The 17,743-nt window shown below is 65.0% G+C and overlaps 2 protein-coding genes across 4 annotated transcripts in view; one reads left to right on the top strand and one right to left on the bottom strand.

The window, feature by feature from the left end:
• The window catches only part of TBRG4 (transforming growth factor beta regulator 4), a 64,262-nt gene that overhangs the window by 25,190 nt on the left and 21,329 nt on the right, over positions 1 to 17,743 (top strand). The window lies entirely within an intron of this gene.
• Positions 8,079 to 17,743, bottom strand: part of CCM2 (CCM2 scaffold protein) — a 41,805-nt gene continuing 32,140 nt past the window's right edge. For 2 of the 3 annotated variants that reach the window (XM_060632056.3, XM_060632057.3), the window contains exons 3-10: positions 17,194 to 17,277; positions 16,595 to 16,778; positions 12,934 to 13,070; positions 11,625 to 11,760; positions 10,550 to 10,607; positions 10,256 to 10,394; positions 9,288 to 9,426; positions 8,079 to 8,507 (exon numbers count right to left, since the gene is read on the bottom strand). In XM_060632056.3, coding sequence (XP_060488039.1) covers positions 8,227 to 8,507; positions 9,288 to 9,426; positions 10,256 to 10,394; positions 10,550 to 10,607; positions 11,625 to 11,760; positions 12,934 to 13,070; positions 16,595 to 16,778; positions 17,194 to 17,277 — 1,158 coding nt within the window. In that variant the 3' untranslated portion in view covers positions 8,079 to 8,226. The remainder of the gene's footprint in view (positions 8,508 to 9,287; positions 9,427 to 10,255; positions 10,395 to 10,549; positions 10,608 to 11,624; positions 11,761 to 12,933; positions 13,071 to 16,594; positions 16,779 to 17,193; positions 17,278 to 17,743) is intronic. The other variant, XM_060632058.3, reaches the window with a different exon arrangement.

Below are 17,743 nucleotides of genomic sequence, written 5' to 3'. Positions count from 1 at the left end.
GCTGGGGCTTCTCCCCGCCGGGGTCTGTGGCAGACGAGCAGGAGCCGTCCCCTGCCGGGCCCCCAGGGCCCCCGTCCCCGGAGTCCAGCATCTCGGCAGACAGCAGCTCTTCCTGGGGCCAGGATGGCCACTTCTTCGAGCTGGACTTCCTGGCCAACGACCCAATGATCCCCGCCTCCCTCCTGCCTTTCCGGGGCAGCCTCCTCTTCCAGGTGGAGGCCGTGGAGGTGACGCCGAGGGCCCCTGAGGAGGAGGAAGAGGAGGAGGAAGAGGAGGAGGAGGAGGAGGAGGACAGCCGGGACTCTGCAGGGGACCCAGCCGGGGAGGGCGAGGACGACAGCACGTTCGCCTCCTCCCTGCAGTCACTGTCTGACCTCTCCATCACCGAGGGCATGGACGAGGCCTTCGCCTTCCGGGACGACACCTCAGCGGCCTCGTCCGACCCCGATTCTGCCTCCTATGCGGGGGCAGACGACGAGAGGCTGTACAGCGGGGAGCCCCATGCGCAGCCCGCCACCCTGCTCCAGGATGGCCCTGGGGGGCTGCCCGCTCCTGGGATCTCTGAGGGAGAGGCCGGCCGGGCCATGGAGGGCCACGAACCGGGTGCCCAGGAGACAGGGGCGGTCCCTGCTCCCGCCCTGCAGGAAGCCCCAGGCCACCCCTGGGTGACCTCGCAGGCCTGGGGGGAGGAGGAGGGCTCCGTCCTGGGCCCAGCGCCTGTTGCCACAGTCACACTTCAGCCCCTGCAGTTGGAGGACGGCGCTGCCGTAGGCCTGGCCCCTTGCACTGCCCCAGAAGAGGGGGACCTCACACCAAGCCCAGACTCTCCGCAGACCCTGAAGCAAGAAGCAGGCCAGGACCCTGACTCTGTGGCCCCAGCCCGGCCCCCACAGGACACAGGCCTCCCCTTGGGCCGGGGGCCTGCCGCTGCGGCCAGGCTTCAGAAGCTGCACGTACACACCCCAAGGATCAAGCCTGTGGTCACCGCAGCCCAGCAGGAAGGACAAACAACCTTGGAACCGAGGCCGGCACCTGAGGAGAGGGACACAAGACACGCTGGAGGCCTGGAGCCTTCGGCCTGGAACCAAGCCCAGCTGGAAGGCGTGGAGCCAGCTGCAGACACTGGTACACTCTGGGCCTCAAGGGGAACTGCAGGTACCCCACAGCCTGCCACGAAGACCCCAGAATGCCCCAAGTTTGCCACGGAAGCCCTGGAGCACCCCAAGACTACCACAGAGGCCCCAGAACACCCTGAGCCTGTCCCAGAGGCCCCAGAACACCCTGAGCCTGTCACTGAGACCCCAGGACACGCTGAGTCTGTCCCAGAGGCCCCAGAACACCCTGAGCCTGCCATGGAGACCCCAGAACACCCTGGGCTTGCCACAGAAGCCCCAGAACATCCTGGGTCTGTCATGGAGACCCCAGAACACCCTGAGTCTGTCACTGAGACCTCAGGACGCCCTGAGTCTGTCACAGAGGCCCCAGGACACTCTGAGCCTGTAACAGAGGCCCCAGAACACCCTGAACCTGTCACAGAGACCCAAGAACTTCCTGGGTCTGCCATGGAGACCTCAGAAAACCCTGAGTCTGTCACTGAGACCCCAAGACGCTCTGAGCCTGTAACAGAGGCCCCAGAACACCCTGAGCCTGTCACAGAGACCCAAGAACATCCTGGGTCTGCCACGGAGACCCCAGAACCCTCTGAGCCTGCCACAGAGGTCCCGGAACATCCTGGGTCTGCCATGGAGACCCCAGAACACCCTGAGTCTGTCACCGAGACCCCAGAACACCCTGAGCCTGTCCCAGAGGCCCCAGAACATCCTGGGTCTGCCATGGAGACCCCAGAACACCCTGAGTCTGTCACTGAGACCCCAGGACACCCTGAGTCTGTCCCAGAGGCCCCAGAACACCCTGAGCCTACCATGGAGACCCCAGAACATCCTGGGCCTGCCACAGAGACCCCAGAACATCCTGGGCCTGCCACAGAGGCCCCAGAACATCCTGGGTCTGTCACGGAGACCCCAGAACACCCTGAGTCTGTCACTGAGACCCCAGGACACCCTGAGTCTGTCACAGAGGCCCCAGAACATCCTGGGCCTGTCACCGAGACCCCAGGACACCCTGAGTCTGTCACAGAGGCTCCGGAACATCCTGGGCCCGTCACCGAGACCCCAGAACACTCTAAGCCTGTCACAGAGGCTCTGGAACATTCTGAGCCTGTCATAGAGGCCCCAGAATGCTCTGAGCTTGCCACAGAAGCCCCAGAACACTCTGAGCCTGTCACAGAGGCTCCAGAACACTCTGAGTCTGTCACAGAGACCCCAGAACACCCTGAGCCTGTCACAGAGACCCCAGAACATGCTGGGCCTGTCACCGAGAGCCCAGACCACTCTGAGCCTGTCACAGATGCCCTGGAACATTCTGAGCCTGTCACAGAGATCCTGGAACATCCTGGGCCTGCCATGGAGGCCCCAGAATACCCTGAGGCTGTCACAGAGGCCCTGGAACATCCTGGGCCTGTCACCAAGACCCCAAAACACTCTGAGCGTGTCACAGAGGCCCTGGAACATTCTGAGCCTACCACAGATGCTCTAGAACTTCCTGAACCTGCTATGGAGGCCCTGGAGCACCCCAAGACTACCACAGAGGCCCCAGAACACCCTGAGTCCATCCCAGAGACCCCGGAACATCCTGGCCCTGCCACAGAGGCCCTAGAACATTCTGAGCCTGCCACAGAGACCACAGAATGCCCTGAGGCTGCAACTGAGACCCAGGAACAGCCTGAGCCTGCCACGGAGACCCTGGAACACCCTGAGCCTGCCACGGAGGCCCCGGAACACCCAGAGCCTGCCACGGAGGCCCCGGAACACCCAGAGCCTGCCATGGAGGCCCCAGAACACCCACAGCCTGCCAGGGAGGCCCCGGAACACCCAGAGCCTGCCATGGAGGCCCCAGAACACCCACAGCCTGCCAGGGAGGCCCCAGAACACTCAGAGCCTGCTATGGAGGCTCTGGAGCACCCCAAGACTACCACAGAGACCCCAGAACACCCTGAGTCCATCCCAGAGACCCCGGACCATCCTGGGCCTGCCATGGAGGCCCCAGAATACCCAGAGCCTACCACAGAGGCCCTGGAACATTCTGAGCCTACCACGGAGACCACAGAATGCCCTGAGGCTGCAACTGAGACCCGGGAACAGCCTGAGCTTGCCACGGAGGCCCCAGAACAGACTGAGTCTGGCACGGAGGCCCCAGAACAGCCTGAGCCTGGCACGGAGGCCCCGGAACAGCCTGAGCCTGGCACGGAGGCCCCGGAACACCCTGAGGCTGGCACGGAGGCCCCAGAACAGCCTGAGCCTGCCACAGAGGCCCCGGAACACACTGATCCTGCCAAGGAGGCCCCGAAACACCCAGAGCCTGCCACGGAGGCCCCGGAACACCCTGAGCCTGCCACGGAGGCCCCGGAACACCCTGAGCCTGCCACGGAGGCCCCGGAACACCCAGAGCCTGCCACGGAGGCCCCGGAACACCCTGAGCCTGCCACGGAGGCCCCGGAACACCCAGAGCCTGCCACGGAGGCCCCGGAACACCCAGAGCCTGCCAAGGAGGCCCCGGAACAGCCTGAGCCTGCCACGGAGGCCCCGGAACACCCAGAGCCTGCCACGGAGGCCCCGGAACAGCCTGAGCCTGCCACAGAGGCCCCGGAACACCCAGAGCCTGCCACGGAGGCCCCGGAACAGCCTGAGCCTGCCACGGAGGCCCCGGAACAGCCTGAGCCTGCCACGGAGGCCCCAGAACGCCCTGAGCCTGCCACAGAGGCCCTGGAATGCCCTGAGCCTGCCGAACGCCCTGAGCCTGCCCCGGAGGCCCCGGAACACCCAGAGCCTGCCCCGGAGGCCCCGGAACACCCTGAGCCTGCCCCGGAGGCCCCGGAACACCCTGAGCCTGCCACGGAGGCCCCGGAACACCCAGAGCCTGCCACGGAGGCCCCGGAACAGCCTGAGCCTGCCACAGAGGCCCCGGAACACCCAGAGCCTGCCACGGAGGCCCCGGAACAGCCTGAGCCTGCCACGGAGGCCCCGGAACAGCCTGAGCCTGCCACGGAGGCCCCAGAACGCCCTGAGCCTGCCACAGAGGCCCTGGAATGCCCTGAGCCTGCCGAACGCCCTGAGCCTGCCCCGGAGGCCCCGGAACACCCAGAGCCTGCCCCGGAGGCCCCGGAACACCCTGAGCCTGCCCCGGAGGCCCCGGAACACCCTGAGCCTGCCACGGAGGCCCCGGAACACCCAGAGCCTGCCACGGAGGCTCTGGAACATTCTGAGCCTGCCATGGAGGTCCTGGAACTCCCTCGGCCTATCGTAGCAGCCCTAGAACCTCCAGAACCTGCCAGAGAGGCCCTAGAATGCCCTGAGCCTGCCACGGAGGCCATGGCCCCACCCACTCCTGTCTCTGCTGGAGAGGAAGCAGTGGCGGTCCTGTTGGCACCTGAGCAGGGAACCCATCCCGGGGCCCGTGTGCGCACTGCCCACACAGCTGGGTCCTGCTCAGCCCCAAAGGAGGCCCTAGGGGGTGAGAATTGCCGGGCTGGGGGCCTTGAGCCAGCACCCCAGGGGGCTAGGAGAGCACATCCTGCTGCTCGCCCTGAGGTAGGCCAAAGAGCAAACCAGGGGCTCGGGTTTCCCCTTGCTGTGACCTCGGAGGCGGGGCCGGGCTCCAGTGCAGAGTCCCCACTGAGGTCCGCATCCAGGCCAGGCAGGGGCTGCCCCAAAGAGCCTACCCCACACGCACCAGCACCCTGTCTGCAGCGGGAGCCCGTGCCGGGCCCGGGAAGTGGAGCATGGGCGCAGGTGGCACCAGGAGCCCCCAGCTCGTCCCCAGCACAGTCCATGGAGAGCCCTGCCGGAGGCCCACCCAGCGTGCCCCGGGACAGGGTCCTCGGCCCCGAACCCTCTGCTCCCCGTGTCCCCACAGAGGCACTCCTTGCTCCCTGCCCTTGCCAGGGCCCCAGGGAAGACTCGGTGGAAGGCAAGGAGCCCTCGGGCTCTCCGGGCCTCCAGCCACCACGGGCAGGAGCCCAGCGGGCGGCAGCTACCTTCTCAGGAACCACAAAGCCTCCAGGGGCCGGGCATCGTGTAGGCCTCCTGCCCCACTCCCCCCTCCTCAGCCCCAAAACGGCCCCTGTGGGGGACACCCATGCCAAAGACCAGGCCTGGAGGCTCTCGCCCCCCTGCCAAGTGCCTCCTGGCCCTCGAGGGCTCCCGGCCGCCGAGCAGCAGGATGACCAGGACAGCCTGGAGGAAGGTGAGTGGGGGGCAGGGGAGGACACAGCCGGAGCGCAGTCCTGAGCAGGGCACCAGAGTGGGTGGGTGGGCGGGCTATGGGGCCAAGTCAGAAGGCAGAGGCCTTCTTCACACCTCCCCCCTCCCCAGACTCGCCACCCAGGGCCCCGGGATCCGGCCAGGGATCGGCCCAGCACTCCGACAGCCATGGGGAGTCGTCAGCAGAACCAGAGGAGCAGGAACTGTCGGGAGCACAGGGCGCACAGTGCCCAGCTCAGGTGCCCGGCCAGGGGGGAGGGCGCACCCCTGGAAGGGCATCCCCTACTCAGGGGCTCAGACCCTGTCCTCCCCAGGCCCCCGCCAGCGGTGGCAGCGAGGAGACCGTCGCCAAAGCCAAGCAGAGTCGCAGTGAGAAGAAGGCCCGAAAGGTGGGTGGGGGGGCCGGCCACTTAAGGGGACCCCTCAGAGCCAATGGCCGACGAGCCGTCGAGTAAACGCAGTCCCGGACACCGGTGCGAAGCTGGGGCCCCATGTACGCCCGGGGCAGGGTGGGCCCAAAGCCCACAGAGGGTCCCCCAGAGTCGGCGGCAGAGCCCCCCTTCCCCCGTCGGCGTGCTGCTCCCCCACCCCAGCCTGGGACCCCCCCCGGCCGATGCCCGGGTCTGAGCCCACTGTGCCCCCAGGCGATGTCCAAGCTGGGCCTGCGGCAAATCCAGGGGGTCACCAGGATCACCATCCAGAAGTCCAAGAACATCCTCTTTGTCATCGCCAAGCCTGACGTCTTCAAGAGCCCGGCCTCGGACACCTACGTGGTCTTCGGGGAGGCCAAGGTCTGGCCGGCCCAGGGTGGGGGTGGGGACTCGGGGCGGGGGCCTGGCTGACAGCCGTGCCCCCTGCTGCAGATCGAGGACCTGTCCCAGCAAGTGCACAGAGCCGCCGCCGAGAAGTTCAAAGTGCCCACGGAGACTTCCGCCCTGGTTCCCGAGTCCACGCCAGGGCCGCTAGTGAGGCCCGAGTGTGAGGAGGAGGAGGAGGAGGAAGAGGAGGAGGAGGTGAGGCCCAGGGACACAGAGGGGCCAGGGGCTCTCGGGGCTCTTCCCGGGGAGGGGGCAGCCCCAGAACCTGCCTGCTCACCTCCCCCCACCCCGCCCAGGTGGACGAGGCAGGGCTGGAGCTCCGGGACATCGAGCTGGTGATGGCGCAGGCCAACGTGTCGAGGGCCAGGGCCGTGCGGGCCCTGAGGGACAACCAGAGTGACATCGTCAACGCCATCATGGTGAGAGGCCGGCCCCTTCCCAGACCCCTGTCGCTGGCCCTGCCGGGCCCCTCCCCAGCCTGCCCTGTCTTTCTGCATTTCCCACAGGAGCTCACCATGTAGCCGCCGACCGCCACCCGCCCGCCACGGATCCATCCCCACCCCCAGCTGTGCTGCTCAATAAATGGGTGTCTCCTCAGAGCCTCTGCTCTTGCTCCAAAGTCCCGGGCAGGCTGCGGCCACATGGCATTTGTGAAGGGGAGACACTTCCTGGACCCATGCAGAGCCCCAGGAGAGCGGGGGGGGGGGGGGGGGGGTCTCCCCTCCCATGTCCTACAGGGTAGAGGTCTGTCCCCTGTGTTCGTAAAGGCTGGTGTGCCCACCCACTCATGTCCCAGAAATGGTGGCCTCCCCATGCCCCTGGAGGGTGGGTGTCCTCTCCCTCTGTCCCCAGAGGTCAGGGCTCTGTTCCCACATGTCCCACAGAATGGGGGTCCTGTGTCCACCCCCAAGTGGGGCTCTGTCCCCACGTGTCTCTGGAGGGTGGGAGTCCTCCCCCGTCTCCCAGGGGGGAGGCCCATCTATGTCCAGGGTGCCTCACCTGCCCAGAGAATGTGGGCAGTCACGAAGGCGTGGGCCTGGGGATGGGAGTTTCAGGAAGGAACCCCCAGACTCAGGGGCTCTGGATGATCAGCTGCGGAAAGGCATTTGCTGGGGCAGTGGGTCCCCAAAGTCCTTGGCCCCTCACTGCGCCCGGAATGGCCATGCAGCCTCTCCACATTTTCTCCAAAGTCCAGGGACCCACTGAGTGGGGCCACATGGGAGCGGGGCCCGCAGAGGGGAGGGAGCCGTTCCTGCCATCCACACAGGACACTTAGGCCAGGGCCTGTCATGTGGCCACCTCCCCCACCCCCACTATGGCCACTCAGACCCATAGTGGGCTGGGGAGAGGCTGGCCCCGACTGGATGTCCCCTTAGCTCTGCCTGCCCGGGCCCACGACCAGTTCCCAGACAGCGCAGGCCAGAGCCAAGAATGAGACCCCTCTTTGCATCCCAACCTGCTGCTGGGACCCCTGCCTCCCTGGAAGCTGAGGGCCCTGTCCTCCCTCCTTGGGGACCCAGCACCCACCCAGCTCAGCCTGGAGCTTCTTACACATGCTGCCAGGGGTCTCCCCGGGCAGAGGCATCTCCTGGGTGAGGAGGGGCTCTCCACCTGACCCTCCTGCACTACAATCTCCAGGCCCCAACCCCAGGGTGGGTCACCCCTGCTGCCTCCCCATGTGCCAAGGGCACAGGAGGGGCCCAGCCAAGAAAGACCTAGGACGCAGTGCCGATGGCCCCCTGAAAACCAGGACCCTGGGCTCTCAGGGTGGAGAAAGGGGGACAGGTTTGGGGTGGGACCACCTGTGACAGCAGGGAGACCAAGGAACCGGGGACTCAGGTGAGGGGTCACACCAGCACCTGCTGCCCCAAGAGCCAAAGGGCAGCCACCCCAGGCCCCCAGCCCCCCACCCACCAGATGACAAGCACACCAGGACCACGGATGAATCGTTCACATCGCAGTAAACTTCTTTGAAGGTCTCTGAGGGTTTCGACAGGAACGTCGTGTGCAAAACCAAAGGGACCCCCAGGATCCCTCCAGGGACAGGCCCGTGCACCGGCGCCCCGGGGCGCGTCCTTCACAGTAGAGGGTCAGGCCGAGTCCCGGTCCATGCTGCAGCCCAGAGCCTCGATGTCGTTGCTGATGTCCGAAATCATGCGGTCCCACTCGTCCCCTTCCGAGGGCGCAGACTGGTCGTCCGAGCTGCCCGTGGCCCTGTTCCCATGGCAGGTACAGGTGGAGGTGGAGCTCAGCGCCCGCCGGTACCTGCCAAAGCTGTCAGTGATGATGCCCCGGCCATCCTTCACCCCGATGGTCTCGAGAAAGTTCTCGAAGTGCTGGCTGTCCTTCTCTGGGATAAAGGGCCGCAAACCTGTGGACACAGGGTTCGCCTGAGGCTCCTGCCCCGCGTCCAGCCCCGCCCCCCTGGCCCAACAGACGCAGAGGGAGCGCCGGCAGGTCCTGGCTCTGCAGCAGGTGGCTGGCCTCCCATCCCTGCCTGGTTCTGGCTGCGGCTGCTCACAGGCCTCTGAGTGCAGAACAGAGGGGGTGGGCGGACCTCCCCCGGCACCTCCCACTCCTCCGTGCGAGGACCAGACACAAAGGAACATGGGGGCGGTGGGGGTGTTTGCGGGTAAATGACCCCAGCGGGGAGGCTGGGGGTCGGCGAGAGCTCGGGCTGGATGTGCCAGGTGGCAGCTTGAACAAACGTACCCTCCCTGGACAGTGGGGGGCAGAGCCCACATCACCGGCTGCCTTCTCCAGGCTCAGGGTTCAGAAGACACAGCCGAGGCGGTCATCCCACAGGGTGTGCATAGTAGGCATGGAGGGCCACATGTCACCCACCCACTGCCTGAGCTCAGGGCCAGCGTCTCAACAAAGGCAGGTCCTTCTACCTGGAAGTGGTGCCTTCGCTTCTCCGCCCAGCGAACTCCCTAGTCACCCGCCAAAACCCACTCAAGTCCCACCTTCTTGGAGGAAGCCCCCCCACCCCCAGCAGTCGCTCTGACCGCGCACACAGTCCTGGCTTCCTCAGTCTGGCTCCCGTGGGCAGGTCCTGCCAGTCAACGGAAAGAGCCCTCCAGGCCGACCCACCCTGATCCCATCCTCAATGGAGCCTCCCACACTCCAGCCACACCCCTGCGGGACTCACCCAGCAATAGGAACTTGCGGCTGTCCCCATACAGCTGGCGCAGATTGATGCAGAACTCATGCACTGAGGCCCCATCCCGGTACTCATGCAGCAGCGCCGCGAACTGCTGGATCTCCTGCGAGGACAGCTTGGTGCGCAGCTGCCGGGGGAGGGGGGCGGGGATGAGCGGCACTGCCACAAACCCCGCAGCCCCTTTCCCTCCACACTCGGCCGCAATCCTCCCACACACAAGGCTATGGTCCTCCCCCCTGCAGTCGCCATCCTCCCACACACACGGCTGTGATCCACACACACAGCCATGATCCTCCCCCATGCGGCCACGGTTCTTCCCCTGTAGCCGCTGTCAACCCCACACTCAGCTGTGCTCCTCCCCACAGCAGCCACTGTCCTCTCTCACACACAGCCACAGTCCTCCCCCCTACAGCCGTGGTCCTCCCTCCCACAGCCACAATCCTCCCCCCACACACGGCTGACTTCCTCCACACAGCCGCGGTCCTACCCCACACACAGCTGTGGTCGTCCCACACACACACGACCGCATTCCTCCCCCCTGCAGCCTCTGTCCTCCCACACTCAGCTGCAGTCCTCCTCCCTGCAGCCGCTGTCCTCCCCCACAGGCATGGTCCTCCCCCCTGCAGCCTCTGTCCCCCCCCACACACACAGCCGTGGTTCTCCCCCTCTGCAGCTGCTCTCCTTCACCCCCCCTGCAGCCAATGTCCACCCCCGCAGCCACTGTCCTCCCCCGCCCCCACAGCTGCTGATCCCACCACCCCCGCCGCCGCCCCGCAGCTGCCGTCCTCCTACAGGGAGGGGAACGCTGACCGAGACCCACGAGGAGCCCACCCGGCAGCCCTCCTCTGACCATGAGCGCGCCCTAAGGGTGCGGGCACACAGAGAAGCACACGAGGTCACCAGCAGGGTCCCCTGTCCCTGCTCCCTGCATCCCCCCCCCGCCCCCTTAGGCGCACCGTGAGCATGTAGTCCTGCAGCAGCTCGGTGGCAGTGGCGCTCAGCTCGCTCTCACTGACCGTCTTGGAGTGGGGCGCCGTCTGCATACAGAAGGACAAGGGCGACACGCCGCCTGCGTGCACGCACTCGGGGAAGGAGCTGCAAGGACAGGGGCCATGGGCACGCGGCTCCCCGCCTCTGCCCCGCGCACGCGCCCCACTGCGCCCCGCGGGGGCCCAATGACAGCCAGGGGGCGCCCAGCATGGCAGTCCGGGCGGCTGACAGGAGCCAGGGGCAGTGGGTGGGGTACTCACAACGTGCCCACTTCTGTCTCATACGGCTCCTTCACGTCCACCTTGGTGGAAGAGTCGTCTGCAGGGAGTGCGGAAGAGGCTGCGGGTTACACGGGGAGGGGGCACGGAGACCGGCGGCCCAGCACCTGGCAGAAGATGCGGGCCCCTCCTGGGGGGTCCTGAGCCACACCACCTGCTGCAGGTCTGGGCCTGAGCGCAAGGCTCTGGCCTCAGAGGACGCACCAAGCGGGCGCCTGAACAGTGCTCCCCAGTGGCCAAGGATAAGGGAAACGCAACTTGGGGGCGCCAGCAGCGTCCTCGAGGCTGTGTTGCCCGCTTTGGATGAGGAATTGAATCCCAGAGGTCGGACGACCTGCCCCACATCTCACGGCCGCAGTGGGGGGGGGGGGGGGGGTGCAGAAGCCACAATCAGAGGTGGGTCTGACCCTCAGCCTGGACCCAGGGAGCTCCATGCGGGGACAGCTACTCGCCGAGGACAGAGGCGGCCCCCGGGGGCCTGAGACCCTCACACCGGCAGAGCCTGGTGCACAGCAGCTCCTCGGGAAACACTGGACAGATGACCTCAGGTCCGTGTGATGCAGATCATGAGGAACACGGACACCATTGTGTGCAGCTGGTGAGCTCTGAGAGGGGCGGATGGGACAAGCAAGGGGCATCCCTGGCAGTGGGAACCAATGGACACCCTTGGTGTGCAAAACACAGATATAGTGAGCCAGCCGTGTGCAGGTGAAGCCCATCCCGTGCTCTAGCGCACCTGAAAATGCTCCACAGATACCAGAGGACGTGGTGGCTTCCAAGTGCCCACCACCCAGGCAGCCTTGGTCCTGGAAGAAGCCCTCACCCCGAGAGCAGCAAGGCGTGGGGGTCCTGCCCCATACCCACCCTCCAGCCCCCCGTGCTCCGAGCCCCTCGTGGCCCTCTGTTCAGAGGTCAGTGAAGCAACTGGCTGAGAGAGCGTTCCCTGGCCCCCAGTCACGCAGGATGCCACCAGGCTAGCCAAGGCGGAGGACCTGGCTGCCTTGTCAGGCCACGGATCAATGCCTGACAGCATGGCTGTTTGCCTAGGCCCACGTACCGCTGTGGAGAGACAGGTGGTGGGTGGGTGTCGAGGCCCCGTCAAATATGGCTCGGTCCAGAAAGTCGATGGTGGACTCTGTGTACACAATCTGGAAGACCTGCCCGAGCAGGGAGCACAGCTCCTCAGCAGCGACCTGCAACAAAGCTGGACCCTCCTGGGCGGCTTGCTGGGCACCTGCTTCTCAGGCCCTGGGCCCACCTCTCAGCAGGTCCCCAAGGGGACCAGCCCACGTCCAGAAGGCTCTCTGGACCCGAGGGGCCAGGTGCGTCAGCCGCCAGCCCCCATCTGCTGCCCGGGGCTGCCCAGGTCCCCTTTGCTGCCCGGGGCTCGGGGAGAGCACACAGCTTTACAGGCATGTGGGTCCCGTCGGGGGCAGTTCTGCCCCCGGTCACGGGGTGGTGTCTAGAGGGACCTGCAGTGGGGACAGGCCAGGGACACAGCCCCCTGAGAGCTGCCTGGCTGGAAGGCAGGCAGAGCTGAGGAAGGGCACTGATCAGAGGCTCCTGCGCACCGCGGTCCCCACTAGTCTTACAGACATAAACTAAACTGACGACTACTAAAGAGCTCTCCTAGGCTGCCAGCCCTGAGGCAGCTGGGGGGCCCCAAGCCCACACTCGCCCCTCTCAGGGCACAGCTTGGGGTATGGGAGACCACTGCCCCCATCGGTCTTAGAGAAAAAGGGGTGAGGCCCCTGGAATAAAAAAGCAGCACAGCCTGAAGGCACCAGACTCAGTGTAGCTGGCAGGAGCCTAAGCAGGGCAGTGGGCCGGCATGTGGGAGGAGCCTGGATTGGGATGTGGGAGGGGCCTGGGTCATGGATGTAGGCAGGTTGTGGGAGGGACCAGGGCAGGTTGTGGGAAGGGCGTGGGCCGGCATGTGGGAGAAACCTGGATGGGGATGTGGGAGGGGCCTGGGTCATGGATGTAGGTAGGACCTGGGCAGGTTGTGGGAGGAGCCTGGGTCAGGGTGTGGGCGGGGTCTAGACAGGGGTATGAGCGGAATCTGGATCAGGGTGTGGGCGGACCCTAGGTTGCAGCGTGGGAAGAGTCTAGGTCAGGGTGTGGGCAGAGCCTGCTCAGGGTGTGTGAGGAGCCCCCGGGGTCGGAGGAGTGTAGGAGAAGCCTGGGTCAGGGTGTGGACAGGGCCTGGGTGGGGGGCATCTGAGAGGAGCCTGGTTAGGGTGTGGGAGGGGTCAGAGTCTGGGTTGGGGCGGGGCCTGGGTTGTGGGCGGGGCCTGGGCCAGCTCTAGGAGGCTCAGGGACCTGGTGGGGACAGGTCTAAGTGCCAGGGCCCATCCTCTACCCACCTTGCTCTCGGTCGCCAGGATGACCAGGCAGCACGCCTCCACAGGCCCCACTCCGCTCTCTGACAGGGAGACTGCGGTGAGGCCTCTGGAACTTTCTGCACACAGACTCTGGCTGGGGGAGATGCCAGGGTCCTGGGCTGGGAAGCAACGTTGCAGCAGGTTAGGGCAGGTGTGGAAGCTCAAGAGCAAGCTATGGGCAGCCCCTACCTGGCTCAGGTGAGGGACAGGCCTGCCCCGGGTATGCCCCTCCCTCACCCCCTCTAAACAAAGTGGGTAACAGGTGAGACACGCCTTCACCCTGGGCCGTTGCTCGGCCGCTGCTCACTGAGAATCAGCACCCTGCAGGACCTCCTGGCATCCCCGCTACCGATGACGCAAGCACCTTAGGCTGAGACACGAAATTGCCGATATTCGGCTGCTTTGGATCCACACGAAGAAGGTATTCCCGGGGTTCCATTCACAGCGTCACTGAACCATGGGCATGAACACAACTCCGACAGGAGACGGGGAAACTGAGGCACGGGGGCCGGAAGGGCCGGGCCCAAGGGCATGAGAGGAGCAGAGGCCAGGAGGGAGCCCGGCCCGCACACGCTCCCGCCCACATTTCTAACACCCCACACAGCACCTCCCCAAAGGTGCCCTGGGGCAGACGCAGTGGGGAGGCCCCCGTTGGGCGGCCCGGGAGCAGGAATGGGAGGTGGAGCCTCCCTGATGCTGGGGTGTCTGGGGGCAAGCCCATCTCACCACGGAGGACACCCAAGACTCACACGTGGCCTGACACGGGAACCAGGCAGGAGCCACAGTCGGGACACCTGTGCCCACAGAGACCGGGGCCCTGTAGGGCGGGCAGCACCCCATGTGGGGCCAAGACCCACAAACGCCGCAGTGAGACCCCAGGGCCGCACAGCCCCACGTCGGCACCAGGCACTGCGCACGTCCAATGTGACAAGTCCACCCTGTGGTGCGCATGGAGTGTGAACGACACACAGGGTCTCGGGAAGTACGGAGAAGAACACGTGACGTCTTAATGATGGTTGAACTGGCGACATGCCAGCACCACATCTGGGACACAAAGGACACCTATTTCCCTTGCTTGCTGTCACTGCTGTGGCTACGAGGACAGTCTAAGTAGCTTCATGGCCATTCCCAGGGACGCAGGGTGTACGGCCCCACAGTCAGGTCCAGTGCACGTGTGCGGTCTCCGACAAGCCCACGTCCGGCCGCCAGCAGCGTCCCCACCAGCCGTCCCACAGCTGCTGCCTCAGATCCCCACCGACCTTCACACATCCACGGAAACCCCTCCACGAGACTGCGCAGTCCGCTCCAGCCCGGTGAGCCTGGACGTCTGGCCCCCGCCCTCCAAGCCGGGCCTGCCACGCGCGGAAGCCCCCACAGCCAGACGTGACCCCCACGCGCCCCTCCCAGCACCTGCGAACCCTGGACCCAAAGAGGCATCCAGAGGCGCTGCACGCGGTAGGCACTTAACAAATGTCAGCTGCCCGTGCCAGCGTGCTGAGGGCCGCTCTGCTCAGGACCTCGTACACAGCATGCCTGGCGCACACAGGAGCCTCGCGGATGTGCAGGCTCACGGTCTTGGGCCTTTGCTGCAGGGCCAGCCACTAAAATGACGAAGATGCCCAGGACACACGGACTCATTCTCTTCCTTCAACTCGAAAGCTCTCAAGTTTTCGTCTCACTTTGCCAAGTGTTGGAGTTCGCTCTCTCCCTTTAGAAAAATCCGTTCCCCATTTCCTAGCAATTGGCTCTAATGATGAACGCAGATGAATGTCCCGCAACACAAGAAACCAGGGGGGCCCGGCTGCCCACCCAGCAGGCTCAACACTGGCAGGCGCTGCTCAGAGGCCGGTCTTCCCACCGCTTGTTGTCCCTCAGGATGCCGCAGACCTCGGGCCTCCCGCGGGACTGTCTGTCCCCAGGCAGGGAAACGGGCGGCCACAGCGGCACCAGGCAGCAGTGGCGGGAGCACTTCCAGCGCCATTTCCTAGGCCAGCCAGCCCCTCCATCTCCCCCCTGGCCCTCCGCCAGTCCCGCAACCTCTGTGCTCTGGTGGTTCATCCGTGAAGCAGGAGAACGGGACCTTCCTCACAGCTTATGTGGAGAGTGCACGAGATGATCCGGGGCCCACACTTTCTACTAGTTTGAGCCACACCAAACCGCCATTTTTATAAATTAAAATGGTTACGTATGGTAAGTTTTGCATCATTCAACCTGAAATAATGCCCATCATTAAACATCAGACGCTCAGCTAAGGCAAGAATAAGCAGATGACAGAGGGGACCTCGATGCACAGTGTGTCAGATCAGGGGTGTGAGTATGAATGTGCCTGATGTGTGGGGTGTGTGGTGTGAACCTGTAAGGTGTCTGTGATATGTTTGGTGTGTGTGTGTCGTGTGAACGTGTCTGGTGTGTGTGCAAGTATATGTAGTGTGTGAGTGTGTGGTGTGAACATGTCTGGTGTGAACGTGTGTGACGTGAATATGGTATGTGTGGTGTGAACGTGTGTGGCATCTGCGGGAATGTCTGTGGTGTGAACGTGTGTGGTGGGAATGTGTGGTGGGAACGTGTGTGATGTGCAGTGTGTGCAGGAGTGCTAAGCCACAGCCGCACAAGCAGAGGGCCTGCCTGTCACTCTCAGGGCAGCCCCCACAAGCCGCTGCAGGTACTGTGTGGTGGCCCCACAGCAGGCCTCCTGGATTCATGGCGGTAACCTCCCGACTGTCCTCGAGAGCCGCCCACACTCAGGGGCGTGTGTGAGAAGCCTCACCCGGACCCGGTCTCTTAAGAAAATCTCTCAGATGCCCCACGAACCGCCAACCTCGGGCAGAAAAACAACGTTCCGCCCACACTGCCTAAAGTGTGCTCTGGGTGAACCACCTGGCCCCCCGCAGGCCCTGCTCCCAGGCCCCCTGGAAATGAATGGCTTCAGGACCCCACCGGCCCCCAGAGCACCCAAAGGAGCCCAGGATATCGGTACCGCGGCGCCAACCTCAGATTTCCCCGAGGGGCACAGCTCAAGCAAGACCGTGACTTCTTCCTCATGTCTCAGGGACTGGGTACCAGGCAGAGGCTGCGGCCCCTGGTGGGCGGCCCATGGGGAAAGCCCAGCAGGCAACACTGGGCGCCCATCCCCGGAAGAGGGGTGGGCTAGGTGCAGGGGGCCCACCCCCTGGGGGCGGGTCTTAGGGCCCTCCTGACTCCTACAAGGACACGCGCAGAACGTCTCAAGGACCAGGAGCTCCGTGACGGTGCGGTCTCACCTCTGCACCCAGCTTTGAGAAGCCATGGCCAAAGGCAGAGCCCAAATACTTGGAGGGCTGAGCTGAGGCGCACTTCGTGGCTGTACCGCGCCCGCACACCTAGAGGACACTCCAGTGTCCCAGAGGGGGCAGCACCAGGCACAGCGGCAGGCCCACAGACCCCCAGGGAGAGGGGCCGGCTCAGCACCTCTTTCTCCTGGCCTCCCGGGTCACTGACCTCCAGCCGAAGCTGACCTCAGAGCTAGCAGGGCAGGCCGGAGCAGCAACCCGATGCCGGAGGCACCGTCTCCAGGGCTCCATTGGATTCCCAGACTCACTACCGAGGACCAGGCTGCGGGCTGCGCCCGACAAGGACCCCTTGGCCCCACCTCCCAGGTCCATACCTGTCTTCAGGACCACCAGGTGCGAGGCGTCGTCCCGCACGTAGGACACGGCGGCGATGTCATGGATGGGGACCCTGAGGATGGTGTCTTCCCCGTCCCGCCAGGCCAGCTTGACATTGTAGGCAGACAGGCTGATCACAGCGTCGTGCTCCTGGGTCAGGTGTCCGGGGAGCTGATGGGCTCTCTGGAAGGTACCACAGCATCAGAAGCGCAGGCCCGGCCGTGGCCCCAGGAGCCCCACGGCGTGTAGAGGCCGGGACTCGCCCTACGGCATAGCCACGCGTGCTCCAGGAGCTCTGTGGCTTCTGGAGCTGCCTGGGTTCAGACTACAGCGTGTGCTTTACCTATCTTGGAAATGTGATTTCCAGAAACAGCCCCAGGCCACAAGGAAGAATAAAGTTCATGTTCGGACAGAAACAGTCTTTATGGCCAAGAGCCAAGCGCACCCATAACATGACGGGACAGGGCCATCGCTCACGGCCACGGAGGCCCAGTGTCAGAGGACCAAGAGCTGGTGTCACAGTATGAGGGTCAGAGGCCAGAGCTAGGAGCTGGAGCAGAGGGAGGGTCAGAGGTCAGGGTCAGGGGGATGGGGTTACCTTTGCATTGTCTATGAAATGCAGGATTTCGGTCCTACTGGAGGGATTCAGGTATCCTGGTATGGACGTTAACTGACCTAAGTACTGAGAGAAAGCGAGGAGAGAAGCCGCTGTGAGGAAGGGAAAGGAAGGGAAGATCAGCCGGCGTGGATATGCAGAGGGCACAGCCCGGCCTCCACCTTCCGCCACCAGGCCTGCTGGCCCGGCTCGGGGCGGAGGCCCCCCGAGGAAGCACACCCTGAGCTCCTGGGGAAACCCTGTTGGCGGAGGAGACGCTCCCACACACCCCGCCGTCCTGCACTCTGAGCAGAGCATTCTGTTCTCCGTGACAAGGGCCTTCCCGCAAGGAGAACTCGCTTCCTAGCACCAGAGCCACCAGGGACGGGAACCCCCGACTCCGGCCCCCAGCCTTCTCTCCGGAAGAGGAAGCAAAGTGAGAGGCATGTGTGGCCGTGGCAGCACAGGGGCACAGGCTCGCGGGAGGGTGCAGGCAGACCAGCCACGGGATGAGAGTGCACCCCGCCCCCACACGTCGACCTCCAGCCAGATC

This window comes from Panthera onca, chromosome A2 (genome assembly GCF_046562875.1).
Source record: "Panthera onca isolate mPanOnc1 chromosome A2, mPanOnc1 haplotype 2, whole genome shotgun sequence".
NCBI classification, from domain to species: domain Eukaryota; kingdom Metazoa; phylum Chordata; class Mammalia; order Carnivora; family Felidae; genus Panthera; species Panthera onca.
Note: the sequence above shows the minus strand (reverse complement) of the source record. Positions and strands in the feature narration are given on the sequence as shown.